A 26780-nucleotide genomic window follows, 5' to 3' on the forward strand; every position below is an offset into this window, starting at 1 on the left:
TTGTGCATCTTACTACTATCTATCTGCCATATATCTCAGATTTGTCAAGCTCGTCAATGATGCAGTATAATGCAGATGCATTCTCACAGGATACAGATTTTCTCTCCGTGCTTTTCAGTTTATCAGTCAACTGCAGTTTGTGTCAGCTTCAGTGTGAACTTTGGATGAAATGTTCTTTTTGAAGTTCTTCTCAGTGCCAGGAAACACTGCCGTCAAGTATGTATGACAGATGCCTTCAATCAAGCTAAATGTGCTTTTCTCTTTCTGTCCCCACAGGCTGATGCTCTCATCTACTGAGCTCTGACAGGTCTGAGGATCTCTTCCCATTTGAGATCAACTGTCTACATTTCAGCACTGTCTGGCTACCCCCATCCAATGGAATCAGACATCATTACTTAATCATTAGTATCCTGGCAGCTGAGTGGCTTTTCAGCTCTAATAAACTGCTCTAAGTCCTTCTCTGTCTGGGGATAGAAGACCAGAAGAAAGAAAAAAACTGTAACTTAAACTTGTTGGAGTAAAAGCTCATTAGAGTTGAATTAAGAGATTTTAGTGCCAGCTTTCCCCGTGCCAAGATGGATGAAACGCACAACAACAGGACTTCCTTGGTCAAAGGTGCCAAGGACATCGCTAAAGAAACCAAGAAGCATGCTGCCAAAAACCTCGGTAAAGCTGTTGATCGTGCCTCAGATGAATATTCAGCTCATCGCAGCTACAATCGTTTCCAGAACGAGGATGAAGAAGACATCAACTACAGTACTTACACTCAGCAAGATGGTGAATATGCTGACAATGCAGCCAATGATGAGGACGGAGCCTCTAGTGATGCCACAGAGGGCCACGACGATGAAGATGAGATCTATGAGGGGGAATACCAAGGTGTGCCTGCCAACAATGACGGCAAGCCGCGGGAGGGTCAGGTGGCTCTCGGCCAGCCGGTTTCCGACAGCCAAAAGAGCAGTAAGGAGCTGGAAAACGAGAGACAGGCAGATGAGGAGGAGCTGGCCCAGCAGTACGAGCTAATCATGCAGGAGTGTGGCCATGGGAGATTCCAGTGGCAGCTGTTCTTCGTACTCGGGCTGGCGCTCATGTCAGACGGCGTGGAAGTGTTCGTTGTGGGCTTCGTCCTGCCTAGTGCTGAGACAGACATGTGTGTCCCCAACTCTGGTGCCGGATGGCTTGGTAAGGATCTGCAATGCAGTTTAGTTCTTTAATACCCACACACCCAATTGTTTGTATTCTTCCTCCGATACAGAACTTTAAAACACTGCTTTGTCTTTGTCAGGAACCAGTTCTCTACCCAGAGAACGACATATATGATCTTGAGATAAAGAGATGAGACTGGAGAGCAAATGATCAACCCTTTATACTCTTATATTTGTTTAAACTTTGTGATGTTGGAGTGTACTCACTGTTGGATGTGGTCACATGTGAAGCAGATTAGCAGAGGTCTTTTAGCATCAAACTTTCAAAAGCTGAGGATGTTGTTTCTGCTGGTTTTATATAATAAAAATTAATTCCCAGGTCTTGGGAACTAGTGTTACAGATGTGAAAGAGGTTTTATAACCTATTGTTGTTCCAAATGAATTAGAATTGGCTCAACTGATGTAATTCGAAGCAATGTCAGTTATGTCTTTATAAAATGTAGTTGTGGTGAGTTCAAAAATAGATAGATAGATAAAATAGATCTTAAGTGTTATAATGTTGGCAATAATTAGTATGCAAAGGTTTATTGGTTTAGTCTCACATAGCCAGACCACACCGTGTCCAACCACTGTATCAGCTCCAGAGAATGGTCTGTCTGTTTCGATTATCATTCTGCTAATGGAGAAAAATCTTCTTATATGTATTTTTTTAAACCAATACAAATAGTATTAAGTGACCTTAAGCCCAGGAGTTGGTGATGGTGGTCTTGCATAAGAGTATTTGGCTGGACTTTTTTTTTGTGTGGATCATTTGCACAGACTCGGGTGTGAGGCTTCTCATTGTTGTGATTGTCTACAAGGGCACCAACTGCATAATTGCACTAGTCCGCACACCAGGAAGTGTTTTGATAGAAAGCGTCTGTCTGCAGCTACCTTAGTGTGCGTCAATGGAAGTATCATATGTCAGTTTTCTATGTTTGAATGAACACAGCCCTATCTCCAACTTACCTGTCGGATGTCATTTTGCGTTGTGGGTAACATTAATGCCAGGTTTACATTGATGTAGGGTTGTATTAAAAAAAATTGACATTTCTGATTCTGCCACGTCGACTTTGATGAGTTTTGTTTAGTTTCCTTGTTGAGTCCCGACAGTGTTACAGAAATTCTACATTGAAGCACATTTAAGAAAGCACCAAATTTAAAGGAAAACACCCGCCTAATTGGATAACAGTTTACTTAGAGTTTTTCATATTTGATTCACTGAGTGTAACCTCAAAGTGCTTCACTGGGTCACGCATGATGTGAGTCTGGCGCCAGCTATCGGAGGTTTAGATCAATTTCCAATAGTATAGTGAAAGTGTAGTGTGATTGTCTCACAGGCAAGATCCTGAATATCTGATGTAGAAATGACAGCAAAGATCCTGACTTTGGAAAGGAGCAGTCTGACATTTGAAATTCACCTGGCACAGTTTTCAGAAGTCAATAATTTAGCTCAAACTGATTGAAATGGATCCTGACTGACGCAGACAGGCAGGAGTGAAACATGTATGACTTATAAAAATATTTTGGGCGTTAATGGAATTTGCGTCTGTGCTGACAACCTGCTTATGACCTGTGCTGTTTATAAAATGCAGGGCTGTGCATGGGGAGCGATGGTGGGTGACACTTTTCGCTGTAATCTCATTGCTTTAAGAGCTGCGAGCACGTTGTCATGGCACCAGGTATTTGGATACATGAGTAGGAGGTGTGTTAAGCTCGATGGAACTCTCCCACACCAGCGAAAAAGTTGTGTTTGTCTGTCGATAATGTGTCTGTGTGTTGGAGTGTGTGTTGTGTGGGATTTGGCTTCATTATTTCTCTCGCTAATATCAAAATTAACTAAATGGTTCTGGCTATTTTCTCATTATGTATACTCCCAAATACAGCGTATTGATGTTCATTTTCGATTGAAAGCATCACAATCATTCCCATACACAGATTAAAGGGAATAAACCCACTTCTCTTCTTTTCACATTATGATTGTATGGTTTGAATGCTGATCTTATTTATTACTGGGAGCAGGATTGTTTCTTCTATTATCCTGTTTCTGGTCTGTTTCATGACTCATCTCTAAGTGGGAGACAGGAGCGAGAAAAATAGAAAGAATTACTCAGTTTACCAACTTTCTCACAGACTGCATGAATACAGGAGGTGTGTATACACTCACTTATGGATGTATGCCACACACAATAGTACTGATGGGGGTTTTTTTAACCACAGAGATGCCCTGTGAAGGTCACTGTCTCTATGAGTCTATCAGTCCTCTGTGGACATCTGGCTGAAACCAAACAAGATGAATAAAAGAAAATGATACAGAGATCGTCCCGCACAGTCAAATGTTCTTCCATACCATTTCTTTGAGCATTAAGTGATTTATTATCATCATTTCACTTCCGACAAATAATTAAAGTACAGTATATGTGCAAAGGAATACAAACAGCTGGATTAAATGTCAGGGAGAAATATAGCAACAGCTATCCTGACTTGAAGTTGCAGACTGAGGTTTGTTTTGGCTGACTCATGCCCGCTATGTTACATCAACTCTGTGTGCAATGTACAAAAATAGATATTGATTAGGTGGAAAAGGTTTTTCCAACCATTTGCAGTTGTGTGAAGAGCGTCTTACAGAAAACTTTACAGATGAGTAAAGTCAGAATTACATACATGATTTGGCTCCTTAGTATTTGTTCGGGAAGTAGCGTTTTAAAGATGTAAACTAGCAACATTTCCTCATCACAAGTAACTATGGTTACCCTATTTGTTGTTGAAAATAAGTTGAAATGAAATGTCATCTATCGGACACTATGTTGTAATTGGGGAGTAGGGAGGCGCAAAGTTGCACTGTCGCCTCACAGCAGGAATGTTTTTTGTTCAATTAAGTTCATGCAATTTTATTTGTCTAGTGCCAAACTCAACATCCATCATGTCAAGGCACTTAACATCCCATTTAGCATAGAGGTGCCAGGCAATGATGAAAAATGAATGTGAGCCTATTGGTTCACTTGTAAAATAGCAAATGTTGCCCAAATATCCCTTAACAGTGGGCCTTCTTTGGCAAACATGAGGTGCTCTAGTCTAGGCAAGGTGTAAACCTAAAGTGGCCCATATGGTCCAAATAGCATCTATCTTTGGCACCTTTGGTTGACATGCTGCATTGCTATGGTTTACTTTTGGCCCAGTTCTGGCTAACAGGAGCCAACCGCCCACAATCAGCCTGTATCTGTTGGAGTCTGACTTGCAGTTTTCATGTAGGTAGGTATCCGAACATCAGAGACACAGAGGTCAGGTAAATTGAATATGTACAGTAGAAAGTAAATGGTTGGAATGGATGGGTTTCTATGGCTGAATGGCCACAACAGAAGCGGCTCATAAGGGAATGATAAAGCTCACTGAATGCAAACTTTCAGGGATTCTCACCTTCATCCAGTCATGGCATTTCCTAGTACATGTAAGAGTCTTGGACATCTGGCATTTGGTAAGTTGTTCTCTGGTGTCGGAGCATCGACCTAACAAAGTTACAAAAAAGTTAGTTTCGAATTCATTTCAAATGCTGTTGGACCTTCTGACAAACACTTTGAAGCATCCTGACAGATTTAGTCTGAAAATGTTTGGCGAAGTGGTGGATATTTCAAATTGGAAATGGAAATGTACCTTTTGTTGAGCAGCAGATTTTCATCTACAGCCCAGTACCCTCCATTTTCATATAATCATCATATTAAGAAGGTTTTAAATATCTAAATCTAGTCATGTTTATTTTAATTCTGTTACTTTAAATTCTGTTTTTTTAAGACCTCCTTACATTTTATCTCTAAATTCATCCTTTCATTCTTCTCCTGAATAACTCATTCATTCATTCATTCATTCATTAGCTCTTAACGATATAGAAATACTTTAATATAATATAAAAGGTGAGATGTTGTCCAGATATCGTTTGTTCAATTTTTCATCTCCCTGCTCTTGTCTGTGCTCTCTGTGACCCTCCTGCTGTAATCCCTCTCTTCCAGCCTCTGTGTGTCTTGCAGCCGTGCAGGAGATCTGAAGATATGGGCTGGAGTTAATCTCTGCAGCATTGTGCTTCTCTGCAGTTTAGCTATGGTAGACTGGCTCACGTACGTTCCCTGAGAAAGAAAGAGAGAGCGCCGTTTTCATAAACACTTCCTATCAATGCCTCAATGACCCCCACCCTCCCTCTTCCCTTTTATCACACTTTAATTCGTCTGCGGCTGTTTTCCTGCGCTACTGTTAGCATTTTTAGGATGTTTGGTCAAATTTGTCCTGGCTCGCATGAAGTCCTGTTGCATAGCATGGGGTTAAGACCTCCTGAGTACACCTGCAGGGTCTGCTCAGAGGACCTTTTGTAACTGATGATAATTGTTTTTGGGGGATTTTTGCACGGAGCGGTGTGGTTGCTTCATGTGTGCGATCACAAACACCATCGACAGCCGAAGTAAATCAACACAATGCGGTGATAAATAGGCTCCGCTGCAGCCTGTGGTGAGTTAATTAAAAAGTCCGGGGACAGCAACATTTGCTGCTATCTCTTCATTCCCCCGTCTTTCTCGCTTTCTTATTCACAACAAAGCGCCAGCGCAGGATCTATTCCCCTCCTCACTGCTCAGGCAGAGAGTTCACAATTCACTGTGGCATTTCCTCTAAAACCGGAATGATTGAGCTGTTTGTTGCAGTGTGGAGTATTGATCTGAGGGGGCAACATGAGGAGGAGCTGGATTCATGTTGCTGAAAAAAAGAAAAACTCTAATAGAAAACATAAAACACACAAGTATCATTAAAATTAGATGGGATAATGCACCAGTCCATGCACCCAGGTCCGATCAACCTGTGGGGGGTCTACCTTAGAAAAGGGTGTCATGGCCAAAACACCTGATGACACTAAGGAACACAACAGAAGATATGTCCCCAAAATTCGCTGGTGGTCACTAACATCCTATAACATCAACTAGCGGTAGGCCTTAATTAGTGCGGCAGAACGTACAGTATTCTCCATCTTGTCCTATGTCAAAAAAAGGGAAAGTGTTTAGTTTAAAAAAAGGCATAGAGGTAATGACATCTGATCTACCATGCAGGTCACATGGCTTTCATAGTGCTGCCATACAAGCCAGTAGCCAGTCAGATTTACCTTTAGCCTCAGGGTACCCTCAAGTTCAGCCTGTATCATTGATTACAAGAACATAACACTTGATGATGCTAAGGTGCTAAGGGAAGTTATGTCCCTAACATTCACTGGTGGCCACTCAGACCTTCTAATATATACTGGTAGTTGGTAACCTAAATTGTGCAGGAGACCTTCAAACGTACAAGGGATATTCAACATCTCGTCCTATATTCTCAATGATACAATTCCATGGTCAGCTGAAACATTTAAGACAGGTCATGGTGAGTAATACTTGTTGAATAGAATATCTTAACCAAACATGTGAGAGTGAATGGATGAATAATTCTCTTCACCACATACACAAACATACATTGTTTCTATTCACATAAAATTAGGATAAATTATGTTTCTGTTCCCTGCAAATTAGGAGTGATTGTGTCCAGTCTTCACTTAACAGTCAAACACTAAATCCCCAACTGATCCTGGAAATGTTATACATTTAACCACCTCTGTCTCAATGAGGTGGAAGTGCATAGTTTTACTTTAAATTTAACTTTTTACAGAAAACAAATCAGCAGGTGTTGACATAATTAATATCCACGGAATGTGCTTTATTTCCGGGGGTCTGCTCTTCCTTCCCTGCCTCCTCACTCCTCCCTTCTCTCGCTCCCTGCTGTCAATCACGCACGGCCCTCCGGGAATCCCCTCATCTGCTGAAATCCTGAAGCTCTCACTTAATGTCCTAAATGTTCCCACTGAGGAAATTAGCGCTTGGTTGGACTGAGTGCTGTCTGTGTGCCTGCGCTCTCCTCTCATCCATGCCACGCTGCATTGTGATGAGGAGGGGAAAAATAGAAAGGTGTCAAGAGAGAATTACACTGAACACATAAGAGCTAATTACTTCATGGAGACAATTTAAGAGTGAGCTGAAATAATCCCTGTAGATGCAGAGAAAAGCAGCACAGTGTACCTGTTAAAAGAGCAAAGACATTCTGCAGGGAGTGAGATAAAATATGAACAGTACAGATCAGGTGGATCCCTATAGATTCTGAACTTATAGTTAAACAGTGTTTCAGCTGGATTTTAAACTTGTGTTTAAAGCACTTATTTACCCGAATTATGTATCAATATTTAATGAAGGACAATTTATAAAAAACATCAACTGAAATACAATGGCAGTGACTCAAATTTAATTTGTGATGTTTGCAGCATTTGTAAAATTAAGTAGTGATTGAGTTACTCTGGACATATAGTTATCACTTTCACAGCCCGCAGGCCTAGTCTTATTTTTTATAAAAAGCTCTGCACACAACGTCCAGCACACAAACAATAAACAGTGACAGTATATTGTAGAACTGTTTTAGGAAGACTCACTAATGACAAGGAATAATTCTGAAGTAGCTCTGGAGCAATAACACAGGACAAGAGAACCACTCATTCCAAATAGGCAGTTTCAGAATGTGCACTACTCTAGTTCTGTAACAACACAAAAACCTTTTGCATGCCTTGATAAGACTAGGGCTAAGTGTAAAACCTGTTTTCTAGTGAAGATGGCAATAATGTCTGTCACTCTGCCCCTGACTGAAATTGCTCAACATCTATTGGATGGATTGTCGTGACATTCCACACAGACATTCATGATCAACAGAGAAGGAAACCTGCTGATGCCACATGACATTTTGTCTTCTTCCTGTAAACTATAGTAACTGATTGCTGATGGATTGGCACAGAGCAGCGCTGAGGCTGAACGTGTCCTATACAGACATTGATGGAGAAGTGTCTGTGCTGCTGCTGTGCTACTTTCACTCCTCAGCCTGAAGACATAGTGCGACACTGGTAGTTAAGTAGGAGCTTTTTGTCGAGGACGTAATTATCTTATTCTTTCAGATTAATGATATCTTCATGAGGCAGCGTTAAAAGACGTCTTTTCGTGCCATATTGTGAAAGATAAAGCTCCGATACACAGGCATTTTAGAGTTGATAGCAGGTTAAGTCTTGTTGTTGGATATTCATCTGCTAACCTACTTCCCTACATAAGGTCAAACACTGGAGACCCTGCACCCACGGATTTTAGTCTTGGACAATTTACATAAAGCCCTGCAATTTGAAGACAAGTGGAGGTTATAAAAAATGACCTGAGCTTGAACCCTGCAGAAGAGCACAAATCCAGTTCCCATAAAGATTCATCCTGTGCCGCATCACCACCACCACCCTCCCCCTTTATTACAGATACAAACCCAGTGTGAGGGAAGCCATAAAACAAATGAGCTGATGTTCCCGGATAGCGTCTCCTTCAGTACATGCTTTCATATTCAGTGTTGGTTTGTAGCTACACCAATCAAAAGATGTCACCAGTTTGCACAGAATGCAGCAGTTTTGATATTCACTTTGATATTTGGAAGCTAGCGCCGGTGCAGCCTGCTGGCTATACAGGAGAGCCTCCTCTGCAGTAGCAGTGGCTGTCACCCGTAATGAATCACTAGCTCTCAGTATTATATCTGTGCAGCTCGATAAGAGCCTCTTCTTTCAGTGTATCGGTCTCATCACCTCAAACGGAGCGAGGGAGGGAAAAAAAGAGAGAAGTTTAAAAAAAGGAAAAGTCAAGGCTCCTCTTCCTTCTTTTGCGCCACCGCCTCGTCAAACAGTCGCATCTTCCCCTTCCACAAATGCATTAGCATTTTTATTAGCACGTAGAGAGTAAAGTGGATCATTTGCTGGCCTGACAGCCCGCACCCTCCCCCCACCCCCTCCCTTTATGCTGTGATGTTCCCGGGGACAGTAAGAGAAAGGAGCCGGACTTCCTGTGGACAAGCGGCAGCACGAGACAAATGCCTGGACGTTAAAAGCAGGGCTGCGAGTTCCACCGCTGCTCCGTTTCCCCCAGTGGTCACTTAATGAAACGTCAGTTAGCAAACACACTCATTTCAATCAGAAAGAACTAAATTGGAGTCAAATCTTGATTATTCCGCAAGAGTTGTTTGCTTTACAGACAGCAGGTCACCAGTCAATAGATAAGTGACATGCAAACACATCTATTGAAGCACATTGTGCACGTGAAGAGATCTAGCAGCAGCTGTTGTGTTGTAACTCAATCCTGCTACACTGCAGTTTCTATCATGTAATACAGAACCACAATGTTTGCGATCAAATATTGATCCTGTCTACCATGGACTGCAGATTTCATCCAAACTCAGACATATCGACTTTCATAATTAGAGGAAGGAAATGAAAGAGCTATACCCTCATTGCAGTCAAAACACGGTTGAGTTGATCCGCAGTGTTGTTGCATATTGAAGTGCTCCAAGCCAAACTCAACGCATCGATCCCAACTCCGCTATTTATAGAGACGTACTTTTTATGTGAACTCTCAGTGTTCTGTCGATAGCCGGGAAATAACACAACCAATTTCGGCCTGAGCTCAGTGATGAGGCTGGTGAGCACCACTTAAAGTTTCAGCTGATGTTTTGATGTGTGTTTGTGTCCAATCCCAGCGCAATGATGGACCACTGATATCTGCAGTGTCCCCAGTTGTCAGAGTGATCCAACAGAACAACAAGAAATCTCATGCACAACTGTGCCTAATGTCTTTTTGTGAATGGTTAGTTTTCTATAATGTACAACTGGGCGACTGTGCTACATTAGCTGTACACTGTAGGAATTTTGACATTAGAAAGTAGTTGGTGGAGACAAAAACTGAGCTAAAAGGATAGCTACACGTCTACTGGATGTGCAAAAGGGGAAATGTTTTCTTAGGAGTTTGGCAAATCAACTTAAAATCTTATGGTATCCCAGTTTAGTGTTTGCAGCTTATTTCTATTTCAAAAACGTGGTTAACGCTGGTTTTAAGAGTCTGAACTACACAACAAAAAGTGTTTCAAAAACAACGTACTAACCCTAACTTTAATAACTACATTTAGGGGGTCATTCTCAATTTTTTTTTTCATATTTGAGCGTTCAATCAGATTTACAGGCACCAGGCATCCTTTAAAATACACAATAACTCAGGTTTGGTGCAGAGTGTAGTTTGTTAAATGAGGAATGCAAAAATTAGCGTGACTGCAACATTTTACTCCAGATGGTTGTGATCATCTCTCTCTCTCCCTTCCTGCCTCTCTCCTCCAGGTAGCATTGTGTACCTGGGGATGATGTTTGGAGCCTTTTTTTGGGGCGGCCTGTCGGACAAGTTGGGCCGTAAACAGTGCCTGCTGATATGCCTGTCCGTCAACGGCTTCTTCGCCTTCCTCTCCTCTTTTGTTCAAGGCTACAGCATGTTCCTCCTCTGCCGCATGGTCTCTGGTTTTGGGTGAGTCCAATTTACATTTTCCCTTTTTTCTCTCTTCCCTCGTCTTCCCAATAGTTCCACTTTACATCCCACCCTCTTCCTCCTCCTCCTTCATCCAGAGACTGTGGCCTCTCAGAGGACTTTCCATCTCTGACCTGATCCGTGCCACCCCCCCTTCCCCCTTCCTCTGCTGTCTCCCCTCCTCACAAGTCAAAGCACATGACAAGGGGGTTCTGTCACTGCCTGGCACCAGCACATCCTCATCCCCTGAGTGAGGGGAGAAGGAACAAGGCGAAACAGGAACGTTTGCAGAAATGAGCTGAGCACAGTAAATGAACATCTGGTGCTGAACGTTGGTGTGGTCTGCTTGGCTGCCCACATCCTTGATAAATGACACACGCTCTAATCTTAGTGATCTGACATCCCTGTTCATTTATGACCTATAAAGGTCACCTCTAGTGCAGAGGTCAGGGCTGCTGAGGTAAATACAAAGTCAATTACATGGAACAAAAATCATTATGGGACACACTTTGTTCTAATATGACCACAGGGAGATTACTTCAGCTTGGATGAGGCTTGGATAACAGTAATAAGATCTAAATGTAAATTAAAGTCAGAGGGCGCTGTTGTTGGCCTGAGGGCATTTGTGTGAGTGGTTTAAAACCTCTCCGCTGGGGAGAGCTGTCAAAACCAAGAACCAGTAAGAAAATGTTATTTTCCCGCTGCTGTGCTGAAGACTCATACAATTATTTGTGTGTGTTAAGTGTTCAGATCACTACAGACCACCAGTCGAGCCTGTTTTCAGTACACTTAGTTAAGTTGACCTATTCTGGCAGTAATTATCTGATTTGCTCATTCGTGTTTAATTACACTTGTATAAGCAACCAATAAGACGTTCATTGTACCCTATCCCTTTAAGAATATGTGCCTGAATAAACAGATCTATACTCCTGGGAGCTGTGGCGGTATTTGTGACAGAGTAACAGATTTCGAAGGAAACGCCGGGGTCTCCATTTTTTTTACAGCCTCAGTCTAAGAGAAATACGACCCAGCATTGAGTGTTGTCGCCAGACGGGCTTAGATTCTGCTCGTTTCATTAACGTTTCCTTACCTCATTAACTTTGCTACCACGAGCTGTCTCAACAATCAGTGAAGGCGAAAAAAGAGAGACCCAAAGTGCCTCTCTGTCAAATCACACATTCCGTGGCGTTCCTAATGTTCTTAGAGGATAAGGTGCGGCGAACAAATTTTAATTAAGGCCAACACATCATAAATCCAATATAAGAAAAATAAAATACATGTGTAATATCAATTCCATAAACGTCTGTCAGTATGTGCAACTCATATCTTGAGAACCATTAATCTTATCGACTTTACACTTGGCATGTGTATTGTAAATTGCCCATGGAAATGTGTGGCAGTTTTCAGGTGCGATTTGGACATGTGGTACATTCAGTTTTATCCTCTTAAACACACAATATTTTTAAACAAATAAATATATCCAGATGCAGCTGCTCAGATAAATTGCCACTTAACTGGTTCCCACCTCGACACTGATCTCTTTTTGCTGAATTCAATCCCTCTTCAAGTAGTTTGCCTCACTTTCCATCATTCTCAGGGGTAGTGAAAATCTATTGAACTCTAACATCCCCAAAGATGCATAATCATAAGTTATATATTTGACAGTATTTTGTCACATTGGACAATGAGTTCATTTATTGCAATTTGAAAAAATCCTTCTCCATCTTCATCATCTTCTTCATCATTATTGGGTTTCGATGATATCATGTAACCATAAATCTTTCTTGTTTGGCATGTTTAAAAGGAACCATGGCAACTGAAGTATAAATAGCTCATTATAACTATAACTATTTTTGCAGGATCGGGGGAGCTGTTCCAATAGTATTCTCTTACTTTGCGGAGGTGTTGGCTCGGGAGAAGAGAGGAGAGCATCTGAGCTGGCTCTGCATGTTCTGGATGATCGGAGGGATTTATGCCTCAGCCATGGCATGGGCCATCATCCCACACTATGGTGAGTGACAGCTCCGACCTGATAAACCAGTCATAACAAAACAACACTGATGTGAATGCCAAGTCACATAATTCTATCAATAATAGATCATAACAATGAAGAGAAGAGGTTTAAACAGGAAACAGCTTGTGACATGGGGAGAAATATGAAACCTGCAGGATGTCCAGTTTGTAGAATTATCAGTTATTTCAGCCTTGCTAATACTAACAATGGAAAATTATTTACAACTGAGTAATACACCAATAGCATGCCCAATGTGTATTTGATGATGACGTCATACTGCATTGCTGCAACAGTTGAGCCACATTCAACTGTTTTCTGGAAGCCCCCAGCATTCTCCAACACTTGGCACACCTGCTATGCAGCCTGAGTTGCCCTAGAATAAAATATTAAACGAAAAGGGTGGCATGGTGGTAAACTGGTAAGCACTGTTATCTCACAACGAGTGGTTTGAATCATGGTTCATCCAGGGGCTTACTGTGTGGAGTTTGCATCTTCTCCTCATGTCTGCTTGGGTTTAATCCGGGTGCTCCTTCTTTCACAGTCCAAAGACAAGATTCACACAGGAGAATCTAAACTGACTGTGAATGTGAGTGCGAATGAATGTTTGTCTCTGTATGTTGGGCCTGTGATATACTGGCGAGAAGCAGTTTCCACCACAGGACTAAAGGGACACACATGAACAAGAATAAAGCAAATACATTTAATGAAAAACATTGATGAGAAATGTCAGTTGGAAAAAAGACATGTCACAGGTCACATTTGCAGTTTCAGAGAGAGAGATTCAGCCAAGCAAACAGCCCATTCCTGTCAGGCAAGTTTCCAAGGGCTCTGCGGCAGTAGTGTACAATTAGAGCAAAGTAACTTAATGTACATCAGCTCTCAGCTCCAGTTAACCCAGGTTCCACACTGAGCGAGGTCCTCAACGTCAGGAATCCTTTGCATCACTAGTTTAAACATTACTTCAAATGGTCAGATGGTAGATGGCTCTACTCTTGATGATGCTCCCTGCTGTACCGAATCTATGTATGAATATATAGATCTCTACGTGATACAGAAAATGCAGAAGAAAAAGAAAGAAAGAAAAAATTCTAAATTTAGAAATCGAGATCCTCTGGGGGGGCACTCAAACACAAAGCGAGCTCCGACAATAGCGGCAGCATGAAAGCAGCAAAGCAAACAGAATGTCAGCCTTCATGGTGAATGTGAGCGTGACGGCCTTTAAAAGTAAACTGGTCATAAAGTCGGCGAACGGAGAACCTCAGGGGGGTGGCAGGAAAGAGGTTCTCTGACGCAGGAACGAAGGATCAACTGTTCCGCCATGTTGATGATTTTAAACCATCACCAAGACCTTACAGCAGCAGTACAGTTATCTTCACAAAATCACAGTTCACAACACATAATGTGCATAATTCCTGGAGTTTTAGTGACAAGGTCTGAGGCACTAAAGAAAGTGAAAGGCTGGCTGATACAACAAATCTCATAAACCATCGTGAGGAAGGGCGGGAGGATAACTGACAGGGGAGGAGGTGTGTGTCAGAGGATAAGAACAAAATAAACTAAATGAATTCAATCTGCCGCGGAGGGGTGTGGACGAGGAGGAGAGGAGCAGAGAGAGAGAGATCGGGAGGTCGGCGGGGAGTGCGCTTGATTTATGTGCCTTGAGTCAGTGATAATCGAAAGGTGAAGGGATACTGCAGAGGGCTAAAGGGAGGCGGAGAGAGAAAGCAAAGAGGACGGGAAAAAGGGAAAAAGTATCAAAGGGACGGAAAAGAGAAGATGATGAGCCATGTTGGTCTGATGCCGTGTGATGAACGTCGGCTCCTGGACCCTGTGATCAGGACATTCCTCTGAGAGTGGGACTCTGTGTTTCGACAACAGGTTGATTAAGCACCTCGATAAAGTGCTTTTCTTATCTAGGGTAAAGTCACAGGAGCAACACTAAACTTCACTACACCACGTAAAGGAAACTAGCCGAGGAAGTGTGAACCTCTAAAGTCGGGCCAAAGAAAAACATGTTTTATTTGCAATGTCAAGGAGGAGTACTACACTACCCACAATCCCCAGAAGTAATAAAGAAGTTTCTCTGATACTGTTACGGTTAGTGTTACGTTTAGGAAAAGTTTAGCACAACCACGAAAATCTTGATGGCAACGATCTAAATATTAATCATGGACATTTATTATGTTGATAACAGTCTGGAACAAAGTACTGTACCATGTGGCTAACAACACTAAAATTAAACTACTACACTCTGTTACTATATGAAACTCTATATACACATACAAGACACAAACGACAATACATTGCACTATACAACACTATATTAACAACAAGGTTAAATTCAAGAAGAATCACTGGAAATCATTGGATTTAGATCATTCCCAATGGTTTATGGGATTCTTAGTTCTCTCCCTCTTTTGTACAAAGTATTTTTCTCAGTTTTCCACTATGTTCTTTGTTCAGAATAAAATGTTGTTTAGTCACAATTCACAATGCTAGTCGGCCCTGTTCCAGACTTCTGTTTATAGGGATTTTCTGAAACGTCAATGGAGAAAATTTATGGGAAATTCAGTTACGGAGCAAGAACTGTTCTTAAAGTAGGTGCTCGTTTTCACACTGTATTCCCTCGTCCCTCATGTGTAGGCAATCATGATATCATGGTGTTTCAGTGAACTAATATGTGCTCGTGATGGTTTTTCTTTGTTCAGGTTTTGACATCTTCATCTCTGTAACTGTTGTCTCCCTCCCAGTACAACCACAACAGTTAAAGTAGTAAAATAAAATCACATTTAGGAAGTTAATAAGCAGTGAAATAGTTTCTCTGGGTAATCCATATACTAAACTGTCAAGAGTTTTGTTTGGTTGAATGTAGCTCCTGTGAAAACTGTTCCTAACCTTTCATTGTGATACCATACTGTGTTTAACAAAATTATAATTTCTCCTTTTTGGGAATATTTACCTTCAGGTTATACTGGAAGAAAACCGAAGCATAAAGAGGTATTGTTGCATGGGGAAAATAATATATGTGCAGATCCTCACAAGCACATTTCTGTTTTACAAAAGATGTACTAAAGAAGTTTCCATCTGCAGGCTTTGTGTGTGTCTTCCCACACTTTGTTTTGGTGTGTGAGTGAGTGTGAGGGTGCCGACACAGGCTCATAATTGAGGTCAATTGATTAGATGCCACTGTTTTAACACATTTTTTCTCCAAGATGCAGTGGTGTGTGGGTAATAGGTTCCGCCGCAGTGCTCTCTGCATTGACTGGTGAACAAAGGCCAGATAGCTGTGTCTGTGTGTGTGCACGCCTGTATGCGTGTGTGTGTGAAACTGTATCAAGCTGTATGTCTTCATGTGTGTTATTTTGTCTTTTTTAAAGTGTTAAACTGGTGATACAGATACAGAACTGAGAAATATAGGTAAATGAAATTGTGGAGGGAACTTGACACTGTCGCAATGTAAGATGTTCAGGATGCAGGAAGAAGAGAAAAGAAGAAGAAGCACATGTGTGTGTCTGTGTGTGTATTCATGCAGGCACAGTGCTTTAATATTTGACAGCATGTTTGCGTGTTATGTGCAAGTGTGTCTCAGTTGTGCTCACTTACTGTAGAGTAGGGACATAAATCTTGCTGAGTATCTCAATCATTCAGCCGTCCCCTCCAGTCCATTACAGCTATAATCCCCCTAATGAGGTTTGTACTGGTACAGGCTTGAGACAACCCCCCCAAAAAGAGTACACACACACACACACACACACACACACACACAGATTCATTCCTAGATCACTGACTCTAGTGATAGTGGGAAAAAATGAAATGCAGCTTTTTTAGTCAAGATAGGTATGGTAAAACAATGGTGCCATAGCTTACTTCACATTCATGCAACCCAACTGTTGCTTTGTTAAACGAACATGTCCCAGAAACAACAACAGCAATTTGTGCTATATGCTGGTTTCTCTCTATTTGGTTTAGAAGTTAGCAGCTAAATTTAGCATTACTGCACCACATTACTGACATTCACAGGAATCCTTCTCGCCCAATATGACTTTGGCCACAACGTTCTTCCCTGGTATTTGACGGATCATTGATGTAGACTTTATCGCCACCTACTGGACAGCATTGCTTGTTTGGTCGTTTGTAGTCATCTTTGAGTCCTTGTGTGGATGGAGTTATTTTAAGTGAAGGGAGACTTTTTGTTTTTAAACCGAGGGGGGGATAGCTGTTTCTTATTTTTCTGTTGATGCCCAGTGATCCTCATAGCCCTTTACAGTACAGTTTATTTCCATTCACACGTTCACACACACATTCATACAGTTAATCTATGAGCTTTTTTCTATGAGGGGTCTTTTTGGAGGGACAATCTTGGATCTTTTTAACACAGACATTTCAGGTTTTAACCCCTGAATGCAACAGAGTTTCTCTCTGTGTGTCGCTCTCCATGGTGCTGAAAAGAATTTAGGCTTTAAAATGAAAATTCACTTATTATCTACAGTACTTACCACTATGCCAACGGAGGGGATAGTGAAATGTTTGACTCCACCAAAGACATTTGGAGTTTCCGTGGTGAACAGCGTTGCAGCCAAATCCAATTGAACTCTTCTTCAAATGTAAAAAAACAACAGAACAAAAGCTTCCATACTGCCGCAAGTTCTCGCTGATCTCATCTCACGAGAACTCGTGAGTATTGTATCAGCTGCAGCTACCGCGAGTTCTCGCTGATGTCGTCTCGCTTCCCATGGGCAGGAGCATGTGCAGTACAGTCAACATTTAGTCTAAAACATGCTGTAAATGATGCTGTTTCGACTCACATTAAAATTTTGGCGCTTATGGAAACTTGGATGACATCACAGGAGCAGTATGGAGGCATCTTCTGTTATTTTATGTTTGAAGAAGTGATTGCCATTTAATTAAATTGTATTGGATTTGGCTGCAACACTGTTTACCCCTGAGACTCCTAAAGTGTTTTGTGGACTCAAACACTTCACCCACCCCCCCATCAGCATAGTTATGAGTAGATAATGAATGCATTTACATTTTTGGGTGAACTATCCCTTTAATCTTATTCAGACCAATATACCAGAAACCAACTTCACGTGAATATCAGTCATGTCATCACCTAACCAGCCTCCTCTGCCCCGCCCTGGCATGACTAGCAAACATCAAACAGTAACCTGATGACATCTACATCCACCATCATTATTTCTGATGTTTTATGTTCTTCTTTGTGACTGTTTTATTGTGCAGGCTGGAGCTTCAGCATGGGTTCAGCCTACCAGTTCCACAGCTGGAGAGTGTTTGTGGTGGTGTGTGCGCTGCCTTGTGTCTCTGCAGTGGTCGCTCTCACTTTTATGCCTGAGAGCCCCCGCTTCTTCCTGGAGGTAAGAGAGAGAGTGAGAGACAGTATATTGTGGTGGCACCACCATTTCTCTTAATGACAGTTATAACTAGAATGGCACTCAGTAGAGCGCATACCTCAGCCGAATATGAATCCACAATATCTCAGCTACACATAAGCGGTAGCTGCAGGTTTCCAACCATCATTTTAAAGCACAGTGGTCAAATATATGAGCTCCAAATTGTACCCTTGCATATCATTCGACTAAATAGTCTGGATATTTACAGTAAAGATTTGAGCATTAGTCCCTAAAAGAAACAAAATGACCTATGTTAAAGAAAGTAAGACATTTTTTCCTGGATCTGCTCGTTAATCTGCATCCACACCAAATTTGGTGGCTTCTTCCCTTTACGATGTTTGGTGGAAATCCGTTTCATAGTTTTTGCTTAATTTTGCCTTGAAATACACCAACCTTCAAATCAACAAACAGACACGGGTAAAAAAACATTACCTCCTTATTCAAGGTAATAATTCTCGTGGAGATCAGACAATGTAAAACAAATTTTGGGGGAATATTAATGCCAGCAGGGTTATTGGCGCTGCATTTTATTTTGTTATGTCAGACGATGCATTTCCTTGTTGTAATGTGTTGTACATTTATTGGCTGCATCGTTGCATTAAGGCGGCGGTTGTTAACCTGTGTACAAACGCCCAGGACAGGGTGGGCAAGAGATGTAAAAAAGCATGGAGGGAGAGATGCAAGGCAATAAAAACACTGGTGTTTAAAACAATGAGAGTTTAGCAGCTGTGCATTTGCCTGCTGACTTGGCCTGATTAACAACACTGTGCGTAAAGCTGAGCTGCTCGAGGGACTTTAAAACCCTTAGTTTCCAACTCTCCCCTCAGATTTATGATTCTTCCTGAAGACATAATTATCTTTTGGTGTCCATTTGCGAATAAAGTTCCATAAAGCTCTGCAAAATTGTCCTCCTCCTTGTAACCTCAAATCTTAGAAAGTTTTCTTAAGAATCAAAGTGAATCTGTGATAGTAGTGATACTTCAGGGCCCCAAAGCATAGGGAGTAAATGCCTGAGGAAATGTCTGAGACAGTGTTTGAGATGGGTAAAACATACCTTAGCTAAAAACATACTTTTTTCAGAAGGCGTATTCCTGAATTTACTCAGGGATCCAGGCTATTTTTAATCTCTTTTATATTACATTATTATTCATGTACTTCCTTCTGTACTTTGGTCATTTGTTTTCTTGTAGTTTACCACTTGCTCTGCAAATAAAGTTATTACATAGTACATTGCAAACAAAAAAAGGTCATACTTGATCCGACAACTTTTCATGGGCGTCAGTCTGCCAAGAATGTAAAAAAATGTAGGCTTTACCCGTTGTATCCATAGCTTTGAGTTACGATAATATAAACTTAATTTTCACATCCTCATAGTTGATTTGGAGAGTGCTGTTTTATTTTTCTGTAAACACGTCACTGTAAAGTCACTTGAGGATGACAGGGGAAATCCTAATGTATGTAATGTGCATTTGTGTGAGCATCACATGTTCAACTTGACTGTCTCCTAGATGGGTAAACACGACGAGGCCTGGATGGTGCTAAAACAGATCCATGACACCAACATGCGTGCCCGAGGAGAACCGGAGAGAGTCTTCACTGTAAGTACACACTGGCCTCCCCCCACTTGGCAACCCTCCCGCCTGCTGCAGTGCAATCGGCAGGTGACAGATTTGTGTCTCACCCTGCAGGTGAACAGGATAAAAATCCCCAAACAGTTGGACGAGCTGGTGGAGATGCAGAATGAGTCAGCCAACCCTGTGCTCAAGGTCCTCTTCAAGATCAAGACTGAGCTCAGAGGGGTACAACGCTGTTTTGTCTGTGCCCTACTTCGGAAACCCAGGTTTTATAATTAGCTTTTATGGAAGTGAAGGTGTTTATTCTGTTTTTTCCCTCTGAAATTAGATCTGGTTGACTTTTATGAGATGCTTCGACTACCCAGTGAGAGACAACACCATCAAACTGGCTGCAGTTTGGTTTACTCTGTCTTTTGGGTGAGAATCCTTCTGCAGAGTATCCAACATCACCTCCAGTTCTACTGCTCCACTTCACATTGATATTATTGAATGCTTCTGTGGGTGAGACTCAGCGTAACCACTGCTTTCAAGGAAGTTCTCAGCACAGATGCTCTCTCACATATGATACATGACTGCTGAGAAGTGAGATTAGAAAGAGAGGCAGTGTTTAGATACTACGTTTTTTTTGAAAATTAAAAAGAGAAATGTCTACGGTTATACACTCCAATATAATTTATTACCTTACTTTCTGAGAAATCAGGTCTCTTTGCCTGATTTCTATAGCCTGAAAATACATATAAACAACCTACACCTGTGACACCACCTTTCCTCTTTCTCCTGTTCAGATGTAGGCCTACACCACAGCACACTGTGGGTAGATGTGTCACTGTATTCTGCTTTTAAAAGTTTTTATGTGGACAAACACACACATACACACACACACACATACACACACACAGACACACACACACACACACACACACACACACACACACGTTTAACTGTACTTGTAGCAGGACATTCATATAAAATGGTCACAAACTGGTGCAATAAACCTTTTGAGACCCAGCGACTCTGGTTCTACACGTTATTGTAATATATTAAGTATAAATAATATGTGTACTTACCATCATGTACTTATAAGTAAATGCTAAACTGGTTTTGTGACGTACTTACACATAAGACACATACAAGCAGACTCCAATATTTTACTAAAAGTACAGGCTGGGAGTTTATCTGTTTGTAAAATTGAGATAGTGTCTTAAAAATGAATTAGAAATCTTTATGCAATAGCAAAAAAGCAGTCATGCACAAAAAAATCAGTGCATCTTCCATCATGATGATGAATCCACGGTAAGCAGAAGCTGGAAGACTATGAGCACGTGTTTACTCCAGAAGGCTGTTGTTGTGTCCAGGTACTACGGGCTGTCTGTGTGGTTCCCTGATGTCATCAAGCACCTTCAGGCTGATGAGTACGCCTCCAGAGTGAAGGTTCACAACAACGAACGCATTGAAGACTTCACCTTCAACTTCACCCTCGAAAACCAGATCCACAGGAACTCTGTCTTTCTAAACGACAGGTAAAAGAAACAGTGCGGGTGCAAACTGACTTCTGATTCGATTTTAAAAAAAAGCCTCCCTATAGCTGCTCGTCCCTTTGTGGGATAGTCATCCTGTTGGTCATTCCCACAAACAAAACAGCACTGCTTGAAATATTAATCCTGCCTCCTTTATCTGCCTCAGCACCAGGAAATGAAATGGCTTGTCTCTCTCTTTCCTTCTCTCTCTCTCTCTCTCTCTCTCTCTCTCTCTCTCTCTCTCTCTCTCTCTCTCTCTCTCTCTCTCTCTCTCTCTCTCTCTGTCTCTTCCACACACAAACACACACACACTCTGTTCCTTCTCCTCCTGATTATTATTATTATAGTTCTCACTTACACAAAGGCCACAGAGGAGATGCATCGATATGCTGTATTTGTTCTTTTCCAATACCCACTGGAGACCAGAATGCATGTTAATTAACAGATTAAATCAAGGCCAATATCATGAAAAGTGTGCACAACAGCCCTCTCATATTAGACATGCTAAAGGATGGACCAGAGGTGATCAAGAAGTCATCTGTAAAATTACTCAGTTACATGTAAAATCCCTGAATTTAAAGGGCAGAAATTGAATATAAAATAACCCTAGTGATGTTGTCACTAGTGTTTTTCACTGAAATTGTATGCATGCTATTTTTCTTAACCCTAGAAGGGGCCCTTTATATTTAAATACTTTATAATAACATCGGGACACTGATTACACCTTTTGAGTTTTTATGACAACTGAAGTCTACCACAGCTTCTCTTTCATGTTTGGAAGGTGAGGTGAGGGGTATTCAGCTGCAACATGAACACTAGATGTCACTAAATTTGACACAATTAACCTTTAAGTAATAACACAAATTAAAATTATCCACCTGAATATGAACACAACATGTTTCCCTAAAAGTTTTATTTTTTTACGCAATAGTTGATTGCTTTATGTCATGTAAGCTGAATCTATGATGATGCATCATAATTGGGAAGATCATATTTATTCTTATTCTCTGTAAATTAATTAGTAACTACAGCTGTCAAATAAATGTTGTGTGATCAAAAGTGCAATATTTCCTTGTAAAAAGTTGCAAATATACAAATATTAACCAGTGTCCCTTAGAAATACTAATAAAAAGTACAAGTTCCTCTAAAGTTCACTCATGAGAAGAAAGGATAGTTCAGTATCATCTCCTTTGGGTATATGTGACCAATCCCTGCTGATCCTGCTTTATTTGTTTCTTACATTTGTTTCATCCCCTGTCGTCTTCACTTCTTCCCAGGTTTATCGGTATGAAGTTCAAGGCGGTCACATTCATCGACTCCTCTTTCCTCAACTGCTATTTTGAAGATGTCTCCTCTGTCGGATCCTTCTTTAAAAACTGCACCTTTATCGACTCGTTCTTTTACAACACGGGTGAGTACTCCTCCCGTGCACACAGCTCTCACGGCCGAGGTGTTTCCTTCCCAGAAAATCCCATTATGCTGTCGGTGCCCTACTCATAAGTTTCAATCAGCCTCTCTGTCTTTTTCAGACAGTTCATTTTAGGTCTAATGTCCAAGCTTCTGGCTTCGGGAAGAAGAGCGTTTATGGCTTTGCTTTATGTCACTAAATTACTGCTTAACCTCTCTGCCCCTGCACAGATTGTCTCTCCGAACTCATTTGAGTGTAGTTATCAAAGAAACTGAACCAGGCTGGGCTGCAAAACGTTTTCTAACCACACAAAGGCTCCTGGACTGACGTGTTGTATCAGATGTTTAAGATGTTTGCATAAATTCAAGACAGTGAGTTATTTACGTCCTAGAGGGAGATTTCCTTGCTCACCTGAATAATTCATCACAGTATGTTATGCCGTTGTTTTGATAAAAAACTTCAGAACCAGGGTATCTGCAGCAGAATCTGAAACACTGAATCGTCCCTTGCCAAAACCACAGCTATGATATTAAAGTGCAATCCATCAACAACACAAGCAGGAAGAACAGGAAAAGGCAGCAGAGGCATTCTACATGTTCTGAGAGAACTGGAGCTGAGTCAGACCTTGTGGGAGCAGAGGGTGGAAAAACAGTTCCCTCCTGCACTGATGGGAAACAGTAAGGGCAACGTTAGGTTTCTGGTAATGCGCCATGGGAAATGAGGTCTCTTTGCCCCCAGCAATGCGTCTCTTTAGAGCAGAGGAGAAAGAGAAATGAGGAGAAACAGAATGAGAGAGGGACGAGTGTGTAATGAGAGCAGAATGTGTTCTCATTCATGCAGCTTTATTAATATACCAATTCTACTTAAGGAGAGATACCTTTACAAAATGTACAAAATGACAGCATTATACATGACTTCCCTATATTTTCAGTTGAAAGGTTTTATATGTATCAACCACACCAACAAATACAGTGCAACATTCTATTCAACCTAACCAGGTGGCTTTCATTATTGTCTCCAACTTCTGATTCTTAATGCAGTCAAAGTTCGAGCACAAGTCCAAGTTACAGGTCCTGAAAACTGAGATTTGAGTCGGATGTCAGATCCATTCGTGACTGAACCCGCCTGGGTCTGTAGCAAATTATTATACTATTAACAGACACTGGTGAAAATGCATCAAACAGTCTCGGGCTGCTTTGACTGAAAGAGCGGGTCGTCCATTAATCAGAAGGTCGGTCGTTCAATGCCAGTTTCCCCAATTCCATGTGCAGAAGTGTCCTGGGGCAGGACACTGAACCCTAAGTGTGAGTGAAGTGTGATAGACGAAGTGCTGCACAAATATGAAAGTGTGAATGATACTTTAAGTCATCAAGACTTAAATAATCACTATATAAATACAGACTGTTTACTCACTCAAACTTGACAGGGCTCAAAATGATGTACTGCCTCCGAAACATGATCTGGTAAAAGCTCTTTTAACAAACTGTTTACATATAGTATTTAGTTTTGTATGTCTTCAGGAAGCACAAAACAGTTTTTGGACTCAGGACCAGGACACAATAAGACACAATAAGATAAAACTGTCAATAAAAATCATAAAACTTATATCCTTTGAGATGGCTCTCCAACATGGCTGGATTATTGCAGTTTTCATTAAACTTCACGACACCAACATGTGTTTTTAAACTGGCATAACATAGTCAGCAGGTTTTCTGTTTCTGCTATTTTTGTTTTAATTAAATACAACTTTATTTGGGAATAGACACCATGTGAGCACTGACAGCAAAGGCAAGACAAGATAGATGTGAAAGGGCTGCATTAGTTGTCATTGTGAATTAATCAAAGTATTAAAACTATTTGACCTACAGTGGACCTGACACTTCTAGGGCTCCTGGGGCAGTTGCCTAATACACGACCAATACAAACAAATCAATAAAAACTATCAAACAATAAATGAAAACATCAACATTCTAACATAAACTGAAATCCTCAGCAACCTTGAGACGGAGAATTTAGTTCCTCGTGATTTTTTTTTTTTTGTGCCAGGCATTATCTTTGTGTTCATTTTATTTCAACAGTGTGAAGACTGAATTATCTCCTCTCATTTTTACAGATATTGACGATGCCAAACTAACAAACTCAGAGGTGATCAACAGCTCCTTCCACCACAACAAGACGGGGTGTCAGATGACATTTGAGGACGATTACAGCGCCTACTGGGTGTACTTCGTCAACTTCCTGGGAACTCTGGCTGTGCTGCCCGGAAACATCGTCTCTGCTCTCCTCATGGATAAAATAGGGCGCCTCAGCATGTTAGGTATGACATTATATCCTCCCTGGTCCGTGAGGGCTGCTCAGATGTTCTGTTTGACCTTATGGAAAGCAGCCGTTTCTCTTGCAAAATGTCCCGACTGCTTGTGATGTTGGCCTTTGTGCTGCACCTGCAGTGACCTCTAGTGACGCAAATGAGGCCACTTTGGGTCTGAGGTGTAAAAGGTGTGATGTGTTGCCCCCTGCAGGAGGCTCCATGGTGCTGTCAGGCATCAGCTGCTTCTTCCTGTGGTTTGGAACCAGTGAGTCGATGATGATCTTCATGCTCTGTCTTTACAACGGCCTCAGCATCTCTGCCTGGAACTCCCTGGATGTGGTCACCGCCGAGCTGTACCCAACAGACAGGAGGTGAGTGCTGCAAACAAAACTTAGTTAAAGATACTAGAAAGAAGAGTTAGATAGATTGGGACAGATAATTCTTTCATATATTCTACTTTCCAGAAAAAATCAGAAACTCAAAAGCAAAAACTGTATTTTAGTCATCGCTGGACATTAATATTTTCTTGATGACATGCTCTTTGACCTTTGTTTGAACTAAAGTCACTGCTTAAAGAAACACGTCTAGTTGTGTGACTCATAAATGGTTTCATTCCTTTTCAATATCCTCAAACCTCCGAGGATAATGGGTGAAGCTTCAGGTTATTCACATCCCTCATCTGACCCGCTGACAGATTGTTCTCGTCCCAGCTATATTCTCATTATAAGTCGGGTGTTAAAATCTCAATATACAATTACTTTATTCTCAAAATGTGTATAATATTCTGGACTGAAAATGGCTCTTATTATCCTCTGTCAAAGCCAGACAACATCTCATGGGTTCCGTTTTGGTGAGAATCTACATTGCTAATTTGTCATATTCTCACATTTATTCAGTCACTGATTCTGGGTGATCATTTTCAAACTATGACAAAGCTTCCAGAAAAAGCAGGGTGACATTCAGCAGATTTGAATTTGGACTGGCCATTTAAACATTCTAGATTCCAGATTTTTATTTGGACCTGCAGCACATTGTACACACGGACAAATATCCGTCTCCTTAACATGCCTGATTCTTTCTAAATCAAGATTCAGGAATTATTCTCAGATAAATCAACAAAAATTTGAATGCCCCTTTTTCTGGATCCACACCGAAATTAAATTGAATCTTCCTTAGTCTATGTCTCATCGTTCCACCTAGTTTGGTGAAAATCTATTCAGTTATTTTTGTGTAATTTCCTAATCAAACTAACCTACAAATGGGGAGAACATCCTTCTATAGCTACAATAGTAAATAAGTTAAATTTAAGTTGAAGTTCAAGTTAATCTAAAAGTTATATTTGTTAATGAATGGCTTAACAACCCTAGTGTCATGGTTGTTAATGTATCATTGTTAGGTGATCCTCTCTGTGTATATCATCTGTACTGTATCTGGTATATACTGCACTGTTTCGTTGCAAAAAAAAAAAAAAATCTAAATTTGAATTACAAAAAATCATTTTCCAAAAATGAAATGACACAAACACACTGCGACACATGCTCCGCCCTCCTCTATATCTTGCTTGTGTCCTTGTGTTTTTTTTTTCCAGGGGCACAGGCTTTGGCTTCTGTAATGCCATGTGCAAGCTGGCAGCGGTGATGGGCAACCTGATCTTTGGCTCACTGGTTGGCATCACCAAGGCGATCCCCATCCTGCTGGCATCGTCCGTGTTGGTTGGCGGCGGCCTGGTGGGCCTTCGACTGCCAGACACACGCGCCAATGTCCTCATGTGAACCTCAACCCAGGACAATATGTTGTTTACCAGGTTTTTCACTCAGTGCACTGGATAATTTGTTTACGCTGTGTCCAGTAAAGTTTTATTTGAATTTCAGTAAAACAAGCGTAGCTGTGATCATCCCTTGTAGTTATTATTTGACAAATAATGTTACTCTGCCCACAATCCAAACAA

At 41.2% G+C, this 26780-nt stretch overlaps 1 protein-coding gene across 2 annotated transcripts; it reads left to right on the forward strand.

Annotated features, from left to right (window-relative positions):
• Positions 1-575: 575 nt before the first annotated feature.
• LOC133009301 (synaptic vesicle glycoprotein 2C-like) lies at positions 576-26604 on the forward strand. 2 transcript variants are annotated; one of them, XM_061076773.1, is made up of 12 exons: positions 576-1182; positions 10420-10600; positions 12460-12611; positions 17856-17989; positions 19534-19623; positions 19714-19824; positions 19928-20016; positions 20955-21119; positions 22394-22527; positions 24638-24841; positions 25044-25203; positions 26421-26604. In XM_061076773.1, exons 1-12 carry the CDS (start codon positions 576-578, stop codon positions 26602-26604), a joined length of 2211 nt encoding a protein of 736 aa, XP_060932756.1. The 2 variants fall into 2 exon arrangements, with proteins under 2 accessions (XP_060932756.1, XP_060932763.1); XM_061076780.1 differs by lacking the exon at positions 24638-24841.
• Positions 26605-26780: the final 176 nt, after the last annotated feature.

This window comes from Limanda limanda, chromosome 1 (genome assembly GCF_963576545.1).
Source record: "Limanda limanda chromosome 1, fLimLim1.1, whole genome shotgun sequence".
NCBI lineage: Eukaryota > Metazoa > Chordata > Actinopteri > Pleuronectiformes > Pleuronectidae > Limanda > Limanda limanda.

What these genes read in the sequence shown, in the direction of transcription:
- LOC133009301 (XM_061076773.1), top strand. Translation starts at nt 576, where the DNA reads ATGGATGAAACGCACAACAACAGGACTTCCTTGGTCAAAGGTGCCAAG. An exon ending in GGCCATCATCCCACACTATG is followed by an intron (nt 12,612 to 17,855) that starts GTGAGTGACAGC and finishes TTTATTGTGCAG; the next exon opens with GCTGGAGCTTCAGCATGGGT. An exon ending in TCTGTCTTTCTAAACGACAG is followed by an intron (nt 21,120 to 22,393) that starts GTAAAAGAAACA and finishes ACTTCTTCCCAG; the next exon opens with GTTTATCGGTATGAAGTTCA.